The sequence below is a fragment of the Panthera tigris genome, chromosome B2, assembly GCF_018350195.1.
Source record: "Panthera tigris isolate Pti1 chromosome B2, P.tigris_Pti1_mat1.1, whole genome shotgun sequence".
Lineage (NCBI taxonomy): Eukaryota > Metazoa > Chordata > Mammalia > Carnivora > Felidae > Panthera > Panthera tigris.
Genome location: NC_056664.1, coordinates 103,708,291 through 103,726,988, shown reverse-complemented (window position 1 = coordinate 103,726,988; position 18,698 = coordinate 103,708,291). Strand labels below are relative to the sequence as shown.

At 38.4% G+C, this 18,698-nt stretch overlaps 1 protein-coding gene across 1 annotated transcript in view; it reads left to right on the top strand.

Moving 5' to 3' along the window:
- FRK (fyn related Src family tyrosine kinase) overlaps positions 1 to 17,032 on the top strand; it is a 103,567-nt gene extending 86,535 nt beyond the window's left edge. The window contains exons 5-8 of the mRNA XM_007078706.3: positions 4,190 to 4,348; positions 14,082 to 14,263; positions 15,362 to 15,527; positions 15,916 to 17,032. Coding sequence (XP_007078768.2) covers positions 4,190 to 4,348; positions 14,082 to 14,263; positions 15,362 to 15,527; positions 15,916 to 16,127 — 719 coding nt within the window. The 3' untranslated portion in view covers positions 16,128 to 17,032. The remainder of the gene's footprint in view (positions 1 to 4,189; positions 4,349 to 14,081; positions 14,264 to 15,361; positions 15,528 to 15,915) is intronic.
- The last annotated feature ends 1,666 nt before the right edge of the window (positions 17,033 to 18,698 follow it).

The following is an 18,698-nucleotide window of genomic DNA, read 5'->3' as shown; positions in this document are numbered from 1 at the left end:
TGACCATAAAGCATAACATGCTTCAGATTCTAAAGGCAAGAGCATGTGCCTGGAATCAGCTAAGTCTTAAAATATCCCCAATGCAAGATTTCAACCAGGCATCTCTTCTCTGGAGTTAGGATTGTCCCTCTCCACATTTTTTCCTAGCCTTCGTTAAAAATGCTAACTTTAGGGGTGCCTGAGTGCCTCAGTCGCTTAAGTGTCCAACTCTTGATTTTAGTTCAGGTCATGATCTCACGGTTCTCGAGCCCCGCATCGGGCTTCATGCTGACAGTGCAGAACCCGCTTAAAATTCTCTCTCCCTCTCTCTCTGCCCCTCCCCCACGCATACACGTGTTTCTCTCTCTCTCTCTCTTAAAATAAATAAAATAAACTCTTAAAAAGGTGACTTTACTGGAAGTACTTAGAACAATACTTAAATCAATAGAACCTTGGAGATCTTCAGGGAGAAACAATTTTATTAAATACTAATTGTTTATGGTTAAAAGGTAAAATGGTCCATCTAAAAGACCTCATATTTGGAAATGTAGGAACTATTTTTTCTTCCATCTTCCTTTTTCCTATCGTGGAAATTAAGAGTGAGTGTACTAAAATAATATTTATTCAGGCAGGCATTATCTCTTCCATTTTAAAAGTGAGATAAGAAAATTTAAAAAGATTAAGTAACTTTCCTGAAATGTACTAGTCATATGATCTTGAGTAAATTTTAAACTGCTCTGTGCCTCAGTTCTATCATTTGCAAAAAAGGGATACTAATAAGGCCAACCCAGCAGGATTATTATGAAGATTAAACTGGGTCATTAGTGGAAATGCTTTGAATAATGTCTGGTTCATAGTAAGTGACCAAGAAAAACTTTTTATTTTAATTTTTGTTATTACTGTTATTATTACTATTATAAGGTCAGTAAATGGAAGAGCTAGGATCTGAACTCACATCTATCACTATTGCATCACACCCCAGGGGAGAAAGTACCGCGTTACTGTAGTCGCCTCATATCTACATCTAATAACATAGGTAAGAATAATAACTAGAGGCTAGAAATTAGTTCTCTAGGGGACCTTCATTCTTTACTTAACCAGAATTCTTAAGGGTTTTGAAAGCCTCCTGATGGCAGAACTTGAGCACCTGGCTGCTGCTGGATAGCACCATTCCTTTGGTGACATCATATCTTTGTGAAACTGGGTTTGTGGTGGTGACTGGGATCACATTCAAGAGCCACACAAAAATTTCTCTGTATTACTTTTTTAAATGGGTATTAAGTTGTTAGAACACAAATACTTTTAAAGTTGCTTTGATGTAACCAAATAATCAATAGAACTCTTAGGTATTCATTTTGGCTTAAGGGCATATCATGAAAAAAGTTACTGAGACAATGAGGATGCCATGAACCAAGAAAGTCTGGGCCCCTCTGGTGTAATAGTAAGAGCATAAAGTTTAGTATAAAATAGAACTGAGTTCAACCTTGCCTCTGCCCTCTGGGACACTGGACAATGTATTAATCTTTTGAATCTCCTCATCTGGAAGTGGGGATTATAATAGTTCCTACTTCATGGAGTTTTATGAGGACAAATTGAGTCAACGTACATAAAATATATGCAGTGAGTTCTTAATGAATGTTAGCTTCAATGGGGATGCTGACAGATGTCCACGGAAGTGCAGATTCGCTAGTGCAGGACGTCTGTCAGGCATTTACACCTGCCTCATGAAGTGATGGAGAAGCACTTTTAAGTGGCTGATGCCGTGTGAGCACTCCAGGTGAGAATGATCTATTCCAGCACCCGAGATTTTCACAATCACTGCATATATATTATTTTGAATCGTAATCTCATTGACACTTGAGCCTAAACTTTATTGTTCAATCTAATCATTCTTTTCTCAAAACGAAGTAGCTAGCTATTCATCCTAACACTGCTCTCCAAGGAAGGCCTTCTGGAGGTCAAAAAAGAACAAAAAAAAAAAATCACTTTTCTTATATTAAAAAAAAGCGCCACGATAGTTTTCTCTCCAACAGGAATAATTATTATTGATTTACAGTGTAATAGCAGCAAACAGCTTTGGTGATTGGTTAAATGTCTTCACTTCACTGGGGCCATTAATCAATCTTAGCAGCTATTTATTGCTTAGCAGACTACCACGCAATAAAGACGAGCCTGAAATCAACTCCCATAGTAGCTTTGACAGGCAAAAATTAATATTTAATGCTGCATTACTAGCTGACTTGAAATTGGGTCTCTGCTGTGTAGCTGGTCAGCTGCAACCAGCGTAGCCATGGAGTGCTCTAAGCATCCTTCACCTGCAGAGGCTCCTGATGTACCGTGGTTTTTCAGGTCTTGTGGGTAGTCTGATTTGGCAATGATTCGAGTGTCCTGCATTTCACAAATCTGATGGCTACCAAAGCATTAGAGTAGAAACATATTGTGTATATAAATTGCCTGAATGGCGACTATTATCACTGGAAACTTAATGAATCAGATTATGTTGAGAGTGTGGTGGGAAGAATCCCACTATATCCATATTTGGCCATAGGCCAAACTAAATTTAACAAGAAGAAAGTCCTTCATTATGGTTTGGGTGCCTCTTTTATTCTCAGCTCCATTTTGCCACTATGATTCGAAATTTTAATCCTCTTTGATTATGTAGATAATTCCAATTCCAATGATAGGGATGGAATTGAGGAAGTACAGAAGATCATGATGGAAATGAGAATAGGTCATTTTTCTCTATTCTTCCTCAGTAAGTCCTTGCCCCTTCCTCTCCTCAGTCTGTGAAAAAAATACAGTTGATCTATTTGGTTTTTCCTAGAATATGCTTATTAATAATAATACAAATAATGGCCTACAGTCATTGAACATATATGTTCCTGTTATTGCAATTTCCTGATAATGATTTTATGGTATCAGTAGGGTTATTAGCCATGTTATACAGATGAAGAAGTGAAGTTTGGAGATGTTTGGTAACTCGCTGAAGATTACCCAGTGAGCTAGGATTTGACCAGAATCTGGAGTTTAATCAAGCCTGTGTTCTGAACTTCTAGACTCTCAAGGGAACACCAAAGGCTAGACTGCCTAAATGGTTTATGTGAAATGATCTGCAAGTCACATGGAACTCGTCTTGACTTCGTATTAATAAATAAGTCAGACTGCTATTTTAGAATGTCAAAGCTTATCCATGCCTGGGTTCAAATATCAGTTGTGAAGTCTTCATCATGAGATACTGATGAATGGGACAGTCTCTTTGAGCATCAGTGGAAATGATATTTGCACTATCCATAGTGAATACTGAGATATGAAATGACAGTATTCCTTCAATTACAGCAATACTTCTGATACATCATATCTTTAAAAATAATGAAAGATTTTTGAAAATTATCAGTAAAGTGTAAACTCCAGGTATCCTTCCTCTTCTTAGATTTTGTTATTAACTACGCGGCACTTTGCAAGGTAAGAGTTGAACCATTAAAATACAATTTAATTGTAGGTGAGTCTTCAAAATAGGTCCCAATACTTCTCCCTTATCATTTGGTTAATCTATTAAGAGTCTGACTTATGGAAGTATTAACATAGGAGAAAATGTTGAAGATCAATTTCAAGTCAGACATAAAAGACTAGTGCAAAAAAACACTCAGTTTTGGGTGTAGCCCTTGGATATTTTCTATTTGGCCTATACCATATGTCCCTACAGAATTAAGGACATAAATATGGCAGAATGTCATGGCTTCAGGATTGTTATCCAGCTGTTCCCACAGTGGGTACCAAGGACAGGGCAACTATCAGTCTTCCCTGGATCCTGGACCAAAAAGCTCTGGCTGCAGTAATTAACCATTCAGTGTCCTCCAGCATTCATGTTAATAGAATGCCTTCTTTTCGTGCTCTTAACTTGCTTGCCTTGTTTTATCAGTTAGACTGCCAGTCTCTCCTTTTTCCTTCATTTCTCATATGGACCTGAATCAACCTCTCCTCACCTACAGGTCATAACACATAAATTACACACCCTTGATGCACCAACACATCAGTTATTAGGTTGCCCTGGGTGGACTGATTCTCTTCTTTGATAAATCTGAAGATTTGTGACACCAATGCTCTTATTTTACTGAGAAGCAGGAAGCAATCTTGGTGATTCCCACCAGACTGCTGTGAGGATAGGAATGCCTCAATAACAGAAAGTGATTTCCTCCTCTTCTTGTTTCAGGTTCAATGGATCCAAATGACTTCCTGAGGGAGGCACAGATAATGAAGAACCTAAGACATCCAAAGCTTATCCAGCTTTATGCTGTTTGCACTTTAGAAGATCCAATTTATATTATTACAGAGTTGATGAGACATGGAAGTCTGCAGGAATATCTCCAAAGTAAGCTAAAGACTTAATAAAAGGAAGAAAGGAGGGATTTAGTTTAACTAGTCCTATAAATGTCAATTTAGCAAGCCTTCTATAACCCAAAGGATATTTACTATGTGTATATCTGTGAGAATGAATGGCTCAACTAGTTTTTAATAGGATATATACCGTGTGCTCAAAGGGAGGGAAAATATTTATGTAGTGAAGAACAAATTGTTCGCAACAGACATATCAGAGTACGTAAATGTAATGTAGAAAATTGAAGAATAGGTGTTTGGCGTGATGCTTTGTTTCCTGCAATAACTAATGGAACATTATCAGTCACGGGCCAATTTGTTCTATGGCTCAGAATTAGGGAACATGGGATACTTTTGGGGAAAGAGAGGGAGAGGTACCCTCATTCTTTTTCCTTTGCCAGTGTTAACATCATACTTGTTGGTGTTTAATATACTTCCACTGCTAGGCAGCATTAGAAATTTCAGACTAAAAAGCAGAAATATACAATTGCTTTATTTCTACATCTGCTTCCTGTAGTCAGAGAAGACTTAAGGGCATTGTGAAATTTTGATGTTTATTGCAAATGAATAATTTAATAAGCAACAATATAATGAGTATTAAAATGAGATGTTCAAAGTAGTGGAGATCAAGTACTGAGAGAATAATTCATGCTTAAAAAAAGAGACTTTTTCTATTGCTTTCCTGAAATGTCAGAGTGGGATTGATAGAACGTGCAGAGGTAAAGGGAGGTGAGAATAATGTAACAAAGATATTAGAAAGATAAGAGTATTCTCTGATTTCAGGGTGACTTGTGAAGCTGGCGGTATTAAATTGCAAAACTGGGGAAGAACAAAGGACCTGGGCCTGTTAAATGCTGTTAAAAATTATGCCTAGCTCCTTTGCATAAGGATTTCAAATTTAACAGTATCAGAATATGTTAGCCACCGTGGAAAAACTAACCTCAGCCATTGCCCCCTTTGCCTTATTCCCTGGGACAAAAGTACAGTCATTATCTTGGGTCCATCTTTAACAAAAATGATTTGTCAAGGGCACAGTTTCAAGTCTAATACTCAATTCTCAGTCTTCAGACCTGTTAGCATTTATTTCAATGGACACTCTTTCCCTTTGGAAATACCTCTTCATTTGGCCTCCAGGACACTTCACTCAATGGCTTTTCCTCCTATCTTTTTTTTTTTTTTTTTTGGTTCTTCTCCCATCTGTGTGATTTCTCTTATCTCTCAGACCTCTTGGAATTTTGTAACATCACCAGTTACTTGCTAAGCACAGTCAGTTTCAATGTTAAATAATATTTATGTATCAAAGACTCCTGAAACTACATCCCTCCATTACTTCAGAATCATAAATCCAACTGCTTTCTTGACTACTCTACTTGAACCGTTCTCTGGATAACATAGGTATGATGCAGCAACACTCCCCTCTCCCAAATCCCAGAGGCACTTATTTCTTGCTCATGCTATGTGTGCAAAATAGATTGGTTGGTCGCTCAGGTGTTTTGATCACCTTGGCAGGGAAAGGGATGGGACTAATCCCATTCTGGCTCTTCGAGTTCCAACCAGGAGATGCAGAGATAACTTCTGTGCCTTTTTCATTTGGTCGAATCAAGTCAAAAGGAATAGGGAAGTACAATTCTTTAAAGTGGTTGCAAGGAGGAAAAAAAATGTTTGTGAACAGCTGGAATTTTCTACTCCAGGTGTCTATTAAAAAGTCTCAAAACAGCCATGTCCAAAACTGATCTTATGTATCCCCAGTAATCTGCTACTCTTGTGGTCTTCCCGTCTTTGACAATGTCAACACTCAGGCCTAATCTCTTGATCATCTGTACTTCTCACAGTTTCTATCTAACTAATCTGAAAACCCCATTGGCTTCTTTCCAAATATATCCAGGATTTTGTCACCTCTCAGCACTCCTACCCTGGTCTAAGCTGACATCAACTCCTTCCTGGATTAGGCAACAGTCTCTTAAATGGTCTCCCTTGTTTAGTTCTTGCTCCCTTCAGTCTCCACTCAACACAGGAGGTGGAGAGAGCCTGTTAAAAGGTAAATCAGATTGTGTTCCCCCCTCAGCTCAAAGCCTTCTGTGACTCACTGGTTTTCTCTATATAACCCATAAGGTCCTACATGGCCCAGCTTTCCATTACCTCACTGACCACATCTCTCCCAGTGTCTCCCTTGTTCAGTCTGTGTCAGCTGCACTGTCCTTTGCTGCTCTTCATATCTTCCAGGTGCGCTTTGCTTCAGGCCCTTCGTGCTTTTTCCATCCTCTATCTGAATTCCACCCCCCTCCCATTACTTACCCATGTACTCATTTCCTCACTTCTGAAAAGTCTTTCCTCAGACATTCCCATTACAGTGAGTCTTTCAATGGTCAACCTCTGAATTCTAAAATTTAATCTCCCTCTTCTGTCTCTTTGTATTCCTCTTTTCTGCTTTTTTGTTTTCCTTTTTCTTAGCTGTTAATCATCATATAGTGCATTGCTTTTTTAAAGAAGTTTATTTATTTATTTTGAGAGAGAGAGAAACAGTGCACGAGTTGGGGAGGGGCAGAGAGAGAGAGGGAGAGAAAGAGAATCCCAAGTAGGCTCTTCACTGCCAGCGTAGAGCATAATGTGGGGTTTGAACTCACAAACTGTGAGATCATGACCTAAGCCGAAGTCAAGAGCCAGATGATTGGGGCACCTGGGTGGCTCAATTGATTAAGCATCCAACTTCAGCTCAGGTCATGATCTCACAATTCATGGGTTTGAGCCTCACATCGGGCTCTGCACTGCAGAGTGTGCTTGGGATTTTCTTTCTCCTCCTCTCTCTCAAAATAAATAAACTTAAAAAAAAAAAAGAGCCAGATGCTGAACTGAGTCACCCAGGCATCCCAATGCATGACTTTTTAATATGGCTTATTGTCAGCATCTTCTCAAATACAACTCCCTGAAGACAGAGATTTTTCTTTATTTTAATGATAGAAGAGTGTCAGGCACATAGAAAGTGTGCTCTAATTATGTGTTGACCGAATAAATGAAAAAAAAAATAATGGATAGATTAACTGGGGCTATTCTAAACCTAATATGATCAGGACTTGGGGTTGAGCTTGTCTTGAGACTCTTGGTGTCAGCTTGACAAGATCCACTTATTAATTACGAACTCCTCTGGCACTGAGAATTTTTGTGGTTTGTTAATGTGTTTTACTCAGGGGTGAGCACAAACCCTGTCATATTCTGGATTGGGCTATCAGGGTCAAGTTTACCAAGGCCTTCATTTGCTAAGATACTTAGTAGCCATGAGAAATAATGAAGAGATGCTCATTACAGACAATCCCTTCCCAATCAAGAGGGCTTAAATTCAACAAAGTGATCTTAAAATGAATCTGCCACGTTTAAACAGCCCATCATGATACATATTATAAGCTGAAAGACTCAAGTGATGGAACATAGTTGAAAATACTTTCTTGTTGCGGATGTAAATTGTCACAGAATTGTGAACCTTTATATCAGTTTTGACAGCTGACTGTTGCATTAGAAGTGTGTTCTGAGGTTCCCCTGGGCAGTTCCTAGGCCATTCTACTCTTTCAGGGTAGAAAATATGTTAGTACTCGATTTCCTTCACTATTGTGCTGGTCAGTGAAAACTTTATATCCACTGTAATAGAATTAGATGTTGAATTTGATAGCTGAAATGGCATACATAGTTTTCTATGGAACCATCTTTGTAGACCCTAAGCTTGGCTGAATATTTTTTTTGTAATAAATTTCTCCAAAATAGAAGAGGCTTACCAAAAAACTTTAGCATTGAGGGTAATTGATGTCCAGTATTTCCTGCTGAAATTTAAAGAGAATAAATATCTGCATTTTTTTTTTGCATACATACATACTGTTTAAAATAAATCAAGCTCCAGCATGTTGTTCATCATTCTCATGGACCGTTCACTAAAGTGGACTGAGGTAGACAGGAGCGTTTTTACTAAGATCCCCTTCAGCTGGCTACAACTGTAGCCCCAACATTCAGGTCCTCAGGAATCATGTGTAACGTAGGTTTTAGGGAGGAGTACAGAATAGTTTTTAAGAGCATGAGATTTCAACCTCAAACATGCCTGAACTTGAATCGCCACTCTACAACTTATTACCTGTTCTTCTAAGTAGCAGAAACTCCTATGAAAGGGGGCAAATAGTAATAACACTTACTTCATGTAGCTGTGAGTATAAAATGAGGTGATGTACTAAAAAACCAAATGAGATAGTGGTAGGAGAGGTGCATATATTTACAATTTATTTTTCTAAAAAAAACCCACACTGTGTAGTACTTACTATATGCCAGGCATTTTTGTAAATGTTGTACAAATATTAACTTCGTTCTTTCCTCTAACGACCTGATGAAATGAGTATTATTATTATTATCATTTCTATTTGATAGTGGAAGAAACTGAAGGTTGGACAAGTTTATAACTTATCCAAGGTGGTTGAACCAGAATTCAAACCCAGGAAATCTGGCTCCGTAGTCCATGCTTTTAACCGTGTGCATAGCACTGACATTATTTTCTTAACATGAATCTGTATTCGTTATCTATCGTGCACAAAAAATTACCCAAAACTTAGTGGCTTAAGTCAGCAAGCATTTATTATCTTACATTTTCTGTGGTCAGGAATCCAGGTGCAGCTGAGCTGGGTCTTCTACCTCAGGGTTTCTTACAAGGCTGCAGTCAAGGTCTTGGCAGGTGCTTCAGTTATCTGAAGGCTCTAGGGGAAGTTGATCTATTTCCAGGCTCACTCAGGTGATTGTTGGCAGGAGTTGGCTTCTCCAGGGCTGTTGGATTGAGGAAGTCAGTTCCTTGCTGGTTGTTGGCAGGAAGCTACCCTATGTTCCTTGGTACATGGACCTCTCCATAGGGCAACTTTCGCCATGACAGTTGGCTTCATCAGGCTGAGCAAGTGAGAGAGCAAGAGAGAGGAGAGTTCTTGCAAGATGAAGCCATAGTCTTTTATAACTTATCTTGGAAGTAATACCCCATCATTTTGGTCATATTTTATTTGTTAAAAGTGACTCAGTAGTCCAGACCACATTAAACGGAAGGGAATGTCACAAAAGCCCAAATACCAGGAGGCAGAGAATATTAGGGGCCATTTTAGAAACTGTCTACCACTTGGCCTAGGACTAGTCACCAGTTTATCTTGGCTTTTTCACATTTCTTTTTGTATCGAGTTAATTTGATATCAAAAGGCATAGCTATTTTGGCTGTCATGGCAGCAATGCTTTGCCATTATGCTGCACACTAAGTTATGTTTTGTTGTTTTGCTTACATCTCATTTTACACTGAAGAATCAATGTTAGCTGCTATAACATACAATTCAAAAAATTTAGTGATGTGACAAAGATATGCATTTAAAAAAATTTAAATCCAAGTTGGTAAACATATAGTATAATAATGGTTTCAGGAATAGAATTCAGGGATCCATTATTTACATATAACACCCAGCGTTCATCCCAACAAGTGGCCTCTTTAATGCCCATTACCCATTTAGCCCATCCCCCTACCCAACACCCCGCCAGCAACCCTGTTTGTTCTCTTATGGTTTGTCTCCCTCTCTGTTTGTATCTTGTTTTTGCTTCCTTTCCCCTGTGTTCATCTGTTTTGTTTCTTAAATTCCACATGAGTGAAATCCTATATTTGTCTTGCTCTGACTTGCTTAGCGTAATACCCTCTAGTTCCATCCACGTCATTGCAAATGGCAAGATTTCATTCTTTTTGATCACCAACTAATATTTCATTATATATATATATATATATATATATATATATATGCCACATCTTCTTTTTTTTTTTTTTCCCAACGTTTTTTATTTATTTTTGGGACAGAGAGAGACAGAGCATGAACGGGGGAGGGGCAGAGAGAGAGGGAGACACAGAATCGGAAACAGGCTCCAGGCTCTGAGCCATCAGCCCAGAGCCTGACTCGGGGCTCGAACTCACGGACCGCGAGATCGTGACCTGGCTGAAGTCGGACGCTTAACTGACTGCGCCACCCAGGCGCCCCTGCCACATCTTCTTTATCCATTCATCAGTCAATGGACATTTGGGCTCTCCCTGTAATTTGGCTATTGTTGATAGTGCTGCTATAAACATGGGGGTGCATGTGCCCCTTCGAAACAGCACACCTGTATCCCTTGGATAAATGCCTAGTAGTGCAATTGCTGGGTCATAGGGTAGTTCTATTTTTAATTTTTTGAGGAACGCCCATACTGTTTTCCAGAGTGGCTGCACCAGTTTACATTCTCACCAGCAGTGCAAAAGGGTTCCTCTTTCTCTGCATCCTCACCAGCATCTGTTGTTTCTTGAGTTGTTAATTTTAGCCATCCTGACAGGTGTGAGATGGTATCTCATTGTAGTTTAGATTTGTATTTCCCTGATGATGAGTGATGTTGAGCATTTTTTCATGTGTCAGTTGGCCATCTGGATGTCTTCTTTGGAAAAGTGTCCATCTCTTTTGTCCATTTTTTCACTGCACTCTTTGTTTTTTGGGTGTTGAGCTTGATAAGTTCTTTATAGATTTCGGATACTAGCCCTTAATCTGATATGTCATTTGCAAATATCTTCTATTCCGTTGGTTGCCTTTTAGTTTTGCTGATTGTTTCCTTTGCTGTGTAGAATTTTTTTTATCTTGATGAGGTCCCAGTAGTTCATTTTTGCTTTTGTTTCCCTTGCCTCTGGAGACACGTCAAGTAAGAAGTTGCTGTGGCCGAGATCAAGGAGGCTGTTGCCTGTTTTGTCCTCTAGGATTTAAAAAATAAAAAAATTTTTTTTTCTTTTTTTGAGAGAGACAGAAAGTGACAGAGCATACATGGGGGGAGGGGCAGAGAGGGAGACACAGAATCTGAAGCAGGCTCCAGGCTCTGAGCTGTCAGCACAGAACCTGACACAGGGCTTGAGCCCATGAACCATGAGATCATGACCTGAACTAAAGTCGGACATTAAACTGATGGAGCCACCCAGGCGCCTGCCTCCTCTAGGGTTTTGATGGCTTCCTGTCTTATGGTTAGGTCTTTCATCCATTTTGAGTTTATTTGTGTGTGTGGTGTAAGAAAGTGGTCCAGGTTCATTCTGCACATTGCCGTAAAAATATGCATTTTTGATATGCATCACACTGCTCTTCTGAGTGGCACTCCTTAGATGGTGACGTAGGGATTTAGACTCCTTTCATCATGTGGCTCTGCCATTTCAAAATGTATTTCTTCTAGCTACAAAACTGCGGGAGATTTTAAGGATTAGGCCTGTAAGTGACGGACATCCTCTCTTGCACGCATTGCAGTGCACGGAACTAGTGGCACGATCCAATTTAACTGCTAGGGAAGATGGGGAATATAGTCCTCTGTGTTTGCCCAGGAAGAAGAGGACAAATGGATCAGTGAGAAGTTAGTTTCACCGCATATCCTATTTAAATATACTGCTTGCAGGGGTGCCTGGGTGGCTCATTTATTTAAGCATCTGACTCTTGATTTCAGCCCAGGTCGTGATCTCATGGTTGTGGAATTGAGCCCCACGTTGGGCTCCATGGTGAGTGTGGAGCCTGCTTAAGATTCTCTCTCTGTCTTCCTCTACCCCTCTCTCTCATTTGCGCGTGCTCTCTCTCTCTCTCTCTCTAAAAAATAAAATAAAATAAAAATAAATAAAAAAAATATGCTGCTTGCATTAAAAAATAAACATGTATTTACCGACACATACACATACACACACTGTGCTTAGGTCTTCACCGTTAAAAAAAAATCTCCTCAACTCTGTTTATTTCATTTTTTATTGAAAAGATAGCATACATTATGGAAAGAGCACACATCATAGGGCATAATTTATCATTACTTAAGAGTGAGCAAGTAAATAATGGTATAGCCACTGCATAAATCAAGAGTGAGAACATGGCTAGCACTCCAGAAACTCCCTAAGTCCCATATCATTGACAGCCGTTCACAGTCATGAATTTCTTGATAATCACTTTCCCATGATTCACACTTTCCTCTGCCAACTGCCAACTCTTTTGTTGTCTTCCTTTCTTGACTAGGGTTTGGAAGTTGACATCTCCTCCTGCTGTCTCCATGTCCTCAGCTTCCGTTCTGCCCTCAACCCCTTGTCCCCCATCTCCAGTGAAGTTGTTCATCCTGCCACTAAGGCATTCAGTTCTTACCTTGCTGGGCTTACTTGTGGAATTTGGCAACGGTGGTGACCTTCTCAAAACCTTTGACTGTTAGGGTGTTCTCTTCTGGTTCTTCTTTCATTCTTTTAACTGATTCCTCTCAGTTTTCGTGCAGATTTATCTTCCTCTGCCCACCCTAAATGTTGATGTTTCTCATGATTCTGTCACTTCCCAGCAGTCTCGCCCACGTTTAATGTTTAACTCCTACTCATCAACTGTGATTGTTAAGTTGACATCTTTAGCTGCGTGCTCTCTCCTGAGCTCCAGACCCTTGTGCATGTCTTCATTTAGACATTTCCGTTTGAGTAATCCATATGTATCTCTACCGTGACAAAGCTTAAACTGTTTAATTCCAGTTAGGCAGCAGCAATGAGAATAAAAACAGGTAGGGTTTACCTGGTTCTTTCTAGGTGCCCGGCTCTGCTTTAAGTGCCTTACATATATTAACTCATTTTAACAACCAATACCATAAGGTAATTACAATTACCACAACATAGATGGAAACACTGAGGCACAGGAGTGTTAAGCGGCTTGCCTAAGGTTAGGAAGAAATGTGAGCCCTGTGAAAGCCCTGATCCAGATTCTGGTACTCTAACTTCAAGCCAGTTTTCCAACACCTGAGCTATAGTTGCCTCTCAAGTCAGAAGTTGTGCCTAAGACTCTTGACCATGAATCCAACGCACTTTTGGTAATATTTGGCTTATTCGGTCAGGGATGATGACAGTTTGGATTTATATGAGACCTTTTAATTCTCCAGAAATCTGAAGACATCTACTAACCAGTAGAGCAGCTAAACAGTATCCAGGATGGCTGACCGCATTGCACAAAGTCCCCACATAGTAAAACTAACCTCTCTACTAATGGCCAAACTGACTCTCCTGCATAATTTTCTGATTATGAGTAGTGGGAGAAACTGTGTCTATCAAAGGCATGTCCATGCCTGGAGAGATGAGCAAACCATCTCTAGGATTAACAGGCTTAAAAAGGGAAACGAAAAAAGTGCATCAAGCTTAATGAAGTACAAATGTAACACACACATTTTATAACTACTGATAGAGTCTTCATTTTTGTTACTGAACTGATTTCTAAGAACAATATGATGGAAGAATGAGAAATTTTCATTGGCTCAGCCATGCAAATTAGCATTATTTTATAGCGTCAAGGACTAAAACAAACTGTGCAATGTTTGAAGGAAATCTAGAGGCAACCAAGTAAATAATTTCCATGAAGAGATGAGTCAGTGGTGCGTGCTATGGAAAATGACAATACCTGGACTCTTTCAGGTATTTATAGCTGTGTTTGAATCATGTGATACTGCTGTTTCTTTCTCAGTGTAGTGTTCCTTTAGGGGAGGGAGGGCCACAGCCTTGGAATGTGTTTGGACTTTGAAAATTGTTGCCCTTCACAGGAAATGAATAGTTTGTATTATGTTTCTTGCTCAACAGATCGGTGCTATGGCACTTAAGCCCACTGGTAGCTCATTCATCGTCATTCTCAGAATTCACTTTAATAATTCAAATGTTCTCCAAAGTAAACCTTTGACTTTCTCTTATTGCTCAGATGATGCTGGAACAAAAATCCACCTGACCCAGCAGGTAGACATGGCAGCACAGGTTGCCTCTGGAATGGCTTATTTGGAGTCCCAGAACTACATCCATAGAGATCTGGCTGCCAGAAATGTCCTTGTTGGTGAACATAATATCTACAAAGTTGCAGATTTTGGACTTGCAAGGGTTTTTAAGGTGAATTTTGTTTTGTTCTATTTAGGTTTTGTCATGGGTTAAAAGACTAACAACATACTAGTAGTCTAATAGATTTGCTGTTATTCTTCAAAATAATCTTTGTCCAAGTTGTGTGGTCCACAATCTTTGTCCACAGTTGTGTGGTAGCCTAAAGCCTTACAGATAAACTACCTGCTGTTTCTATTTCTTCACCAAGGAGAAAAAAACAGAGAAAATGATGCCCACCCAGATGGGAAAGTATGTGATTAAGTTTGTGGCTGAAGTAATGATCCATTTTTCAGTACCAGTAAGCCTCTGGCTGGCTGTCTCTGTTTTCCTTACAAAAGGCATCACATTTTCTATAGTTACCCCATCCCCCTTTGCTTACTTTATGCCAACTAAAATTTCATGCTGCCAGAATTCTTCAGTAATCATTGGCTTTTTAATTCCGCCCCTCCCCTCATTTCATGACATCAGGCCAAAAGAAACTTATATAAGAGATATAGTATTAGGTGTTTTTCTCCTCATTTTCAATTTCTACATTGTGCCCTAAAAATATGGATGTGGAACATGAAACACAACATATAAGTGATTCTTTTTTGATCTTCATGAATTCATCATCTCTTTTTTTGATAAATTAATTAGAACCCCAGTGAGTTGATATATTAATTTAAATCATTTGGATCCTACTTTTCAGTATTAGAAAGTGGTAATGTGGTAATTATTAAACTCGGCTCTTCAATACCAGCAGTAAGTTTGAAAACAGACAGGCTTTGCTTTCATTATTTTTTTGTTGTTCTTTTTTTATTTGCTGAAGACCAGTTGCTAAATACCATCACACATGAATTCTCTCAAGTGTAGTAGAGTGCTCCTGCCAATGCTATTTTTAGCACATAGTAGGCCCTTATATGACATTGCATTAATAACTTCTCATAGATTCCTCAGTCTTATAAGCCAGATTTGGAATTTGCTACTGTAATCATCAATTGACCTAAGCTCATTTTGAATCTTTTCCCGCTAAATTTTAATGTGAAGCAGGTTACAGATCAATGAGGGTAGAAAAAAAAAAAATATATATATATCACTGGAATGTGGCTTGATTCCTAAATGCATTAACAGGTAGATAACGAAGACATCTATGAATCCAAACACGAAGTAAAGCTGCCAGTGAAGTGGACTGCACCTGAAGCCATTCGTGCTAATAAATTCAGCATTAAGTCCGATGTGTGGTCATTTGGAATCCTTCTTTATGAAATCATTACTTATGGCAAAATACCTTATAGTGGTGAGTAATTAATCCTGAAATGGGCCTTTCTGCTGCAGGTCACTTACTTAGGTGTGACTTTAACTGTTTTGGCCAGGCTTAGCGGGCAGAGTTATGAGGCTGACCACACCATGTGCCTGTGGGAGCATAATAGATAAAATTTGATGATGATGATTTGCATTAATGAGGTGGTTTATTGCCTCTGTATCCTTTGCTCTTAAATTGCAGTCTTATAGACATTATTTGCTGCAAGATTTAGTTTAATCTCTGCAGTCTGGGAAGGGGATGGTAGACCTCATAGTCTCACCAAGGAAATCAGTTTGCTTTGTAATCTGGAGTATAATTATCTCTGAATTTAAGACCCTGATCTTTAACTTGTCTTTTGTTGGTCCCATTCTGTATTATTTAGGCATGACAGGTGCTCAGGTAATCCAGTTGTTGGGTCAAAACTACAGACTCCCTCAACCACCTAACTGTCCACAAGAATTCTACAACATCATGTTGGAATGCTGGAATGCAGAGCCTAAAGAACGGCCAACCTTTGAGACATTGCAATGGAAACTTGAAGACTATTATGAAACAGAATTTTCATATTCAGAGGCAAATAACTTCGTAAGATGAACACGGAAAGGAACATTAAATAATGAAGTAGCAAAAAAGTTCAATAATCAGTCCAGAAATAAAGCTTATTAATCAACTGTGAAAAGAGCTTACCTTGACACATTCAAGTGATAGGGTCAACTTGGCCATGTATTATGAAAAAGATTATATGTTCATTTTATCGACTGGCCCACACTGCTGGACAGTCTATGATGATATTTTATCACTGTCTGGCAAAATCAAGCACACTAAATCCAGTTATTTTTCTTTTTTAAAAATACTTACATTTGTATTTATTGTTTGAATCACCTATCAAGAGGATCAACAGATGATAGTCAATTTTTACTCAGTGACTGTTGTAGCATTTTCCTGTTTACTGATTAAAGTGGTTATTCATTATTCCTCGGTTTGCTGAATCCCATCAGGATGTTATTATGAAGGAATCTGATTGCTTTGCTGCACAGCAGGACCTGTGCTTTGAGATTTTTTTTTTCTCTTTTAAAATATCCTGTAACTACAATGATGGTAAAGCCATGTTAGATGACTTGATTGTACTTGGAGTAATTGCACATATTTTTTTTTTCCTATGCATAAAATAATGAAGCAGCTGTTGAGAAAAAGAATTAAAATTTCTCACATTTTGTAGAAGGAAATCATGGGATTTTTCTTTACCTCAGTATGTGTCATCTGAGAATCATCTACATTAGTTTTAATCTCCTAATGTTAAGAATCAGATTGCAAGGCAGATGAGTTATTATCTCTGGAAATAGGTGAAAAACATCTAATAGCCCGCGAAATCGAGAAATGAGTATAAAATAGTTTAGGAAAATGAGAAGAGAGTAGTAGGATTGCTATAGCTTGGGTTTCTGAATAATTTTTAAAAAATGGGCCTATGACATATAGGCTGGAGTTTTAAATTAACTACAATATAGGTCAAGCTTGGTTTTAGATCTAGAGGCTAGAAATAATGTCTGACCTTGGTTATGAAACTGTATTTTTGTCTGGTAAGACAAATGGGTTTTTACTCATCTTAAATGGCATTAACCTTTGTAAGAATGTTACTGTCTTCTTAAGCAATGGGTGTATCAAATTTTGTGCTTCATTAGATGATGAGGGAGGGTTCTCAAAGGTAGTTTCAAAATCAAGGAGATATACAAAGATCTTCTGCCATAAAGTAATATGAATGAAACAAGCCATGAGGAAACAGAAGATTTCGAGTATATTTTCTCATCTTTAAAGCAGAAGAGGAGCATATTTAAACCATCACAGAAACCCACATTCAAAGTGGATGAAGCACTATGTGTGAGCTCCGACTGGAAGGCTGGAGGTAGAGAGGGCTCTAGGTACCTGACCGCTAGCACTTTAGCGATGTTGACAGGACTCATGTTATTCCCATCCTCTCCTGTGTCACCAGCGTTGTCCTCATTCTCATAGTCACAGATGGCTTGGTAGCAGCTGGGGCTCCCTGCTCTTTTCTCCTCATCCAGAAAATGGGAAATATCTCTCTATGCATTTTTAGCGTGCATAAAAACCATTCTTTTTATGTTCAGGCAAATCGGGGTCATATGCCCTTCCCTGGATGAATGATAGACTTAACGTAAATGTTATGTGCTGATTGGCTTGGCAGAAGTTGTGCCACTCAAGCTGGGAATGTGACCATTTTTTCTGGAGACAAGTTGGGAGGTTGACTTATCTGAATAAAATTAGATGCTGGGTAGGTATCCATTAAGGAGAAAATCCCCAGAGATTTAAGTAGGTGTATATACAGACATTCAAACTTCTCTGACTAAAATGGGTCATGTAGAGCTAACAATAATAGAGACTTTTGACTTTTTTATAAATAGAAAATAGTTGTAAGCTAAGGTCAGCACTAATTATTTAAATCAATTGACTATGTATAAGACAACTTTATTTAAAGTCAGAGTCTAATTGTGAAAATTCAACTACTATATAATTTGTCTTATATAAATTTCTAAGTAAGATCTGATTTTGAAACATATAAAGAAGGTTATCCTCTCGTTTTAATAACACCTGAAACCCATTTTACTTACTACATTTGATTCTTAGAGACATTTATGTTCAAGGTTCTGTCAAAGCAATCTATTATTCTTGTTTTTGCCTGATGGATCATAGAGAAAAATAACGGATTCAGTTATGAGAAGCAGTAATAGATTTTTTTTAAGCTGACATAAATTTCTTTTCCTGTATAGAATAAAAAGATCAGGAAAAGATAAGTTGAATTTTCCTACAATGAGCCAGTTCTTGTTAAATTTACCTCCCATAAATTGTAGCAAAGCACTTTCTATGTAATGTTTTATTTATGTAATTCAGTTATTTGGAGGTGGTGGTGAGGGATGTGAGTACATCATTTCATGTGGTATTTCAAATCTCCTTTGACAAAAGCCTAAGAATTTTTGCAATAGGAAAAATTCAAAATTCCATTAAACGTCTTTTAAGAAGGTTAGAAAGGAAATAGGTTTACATTACCTTAGGTCAAAAGAGGCACAGAATGGATTCCTAATAGTTGTGGAACCTGAATATTGTATCATCAAAAAAAAGTAAAATCAAAGTGACCAGCAATCTACAAACTGG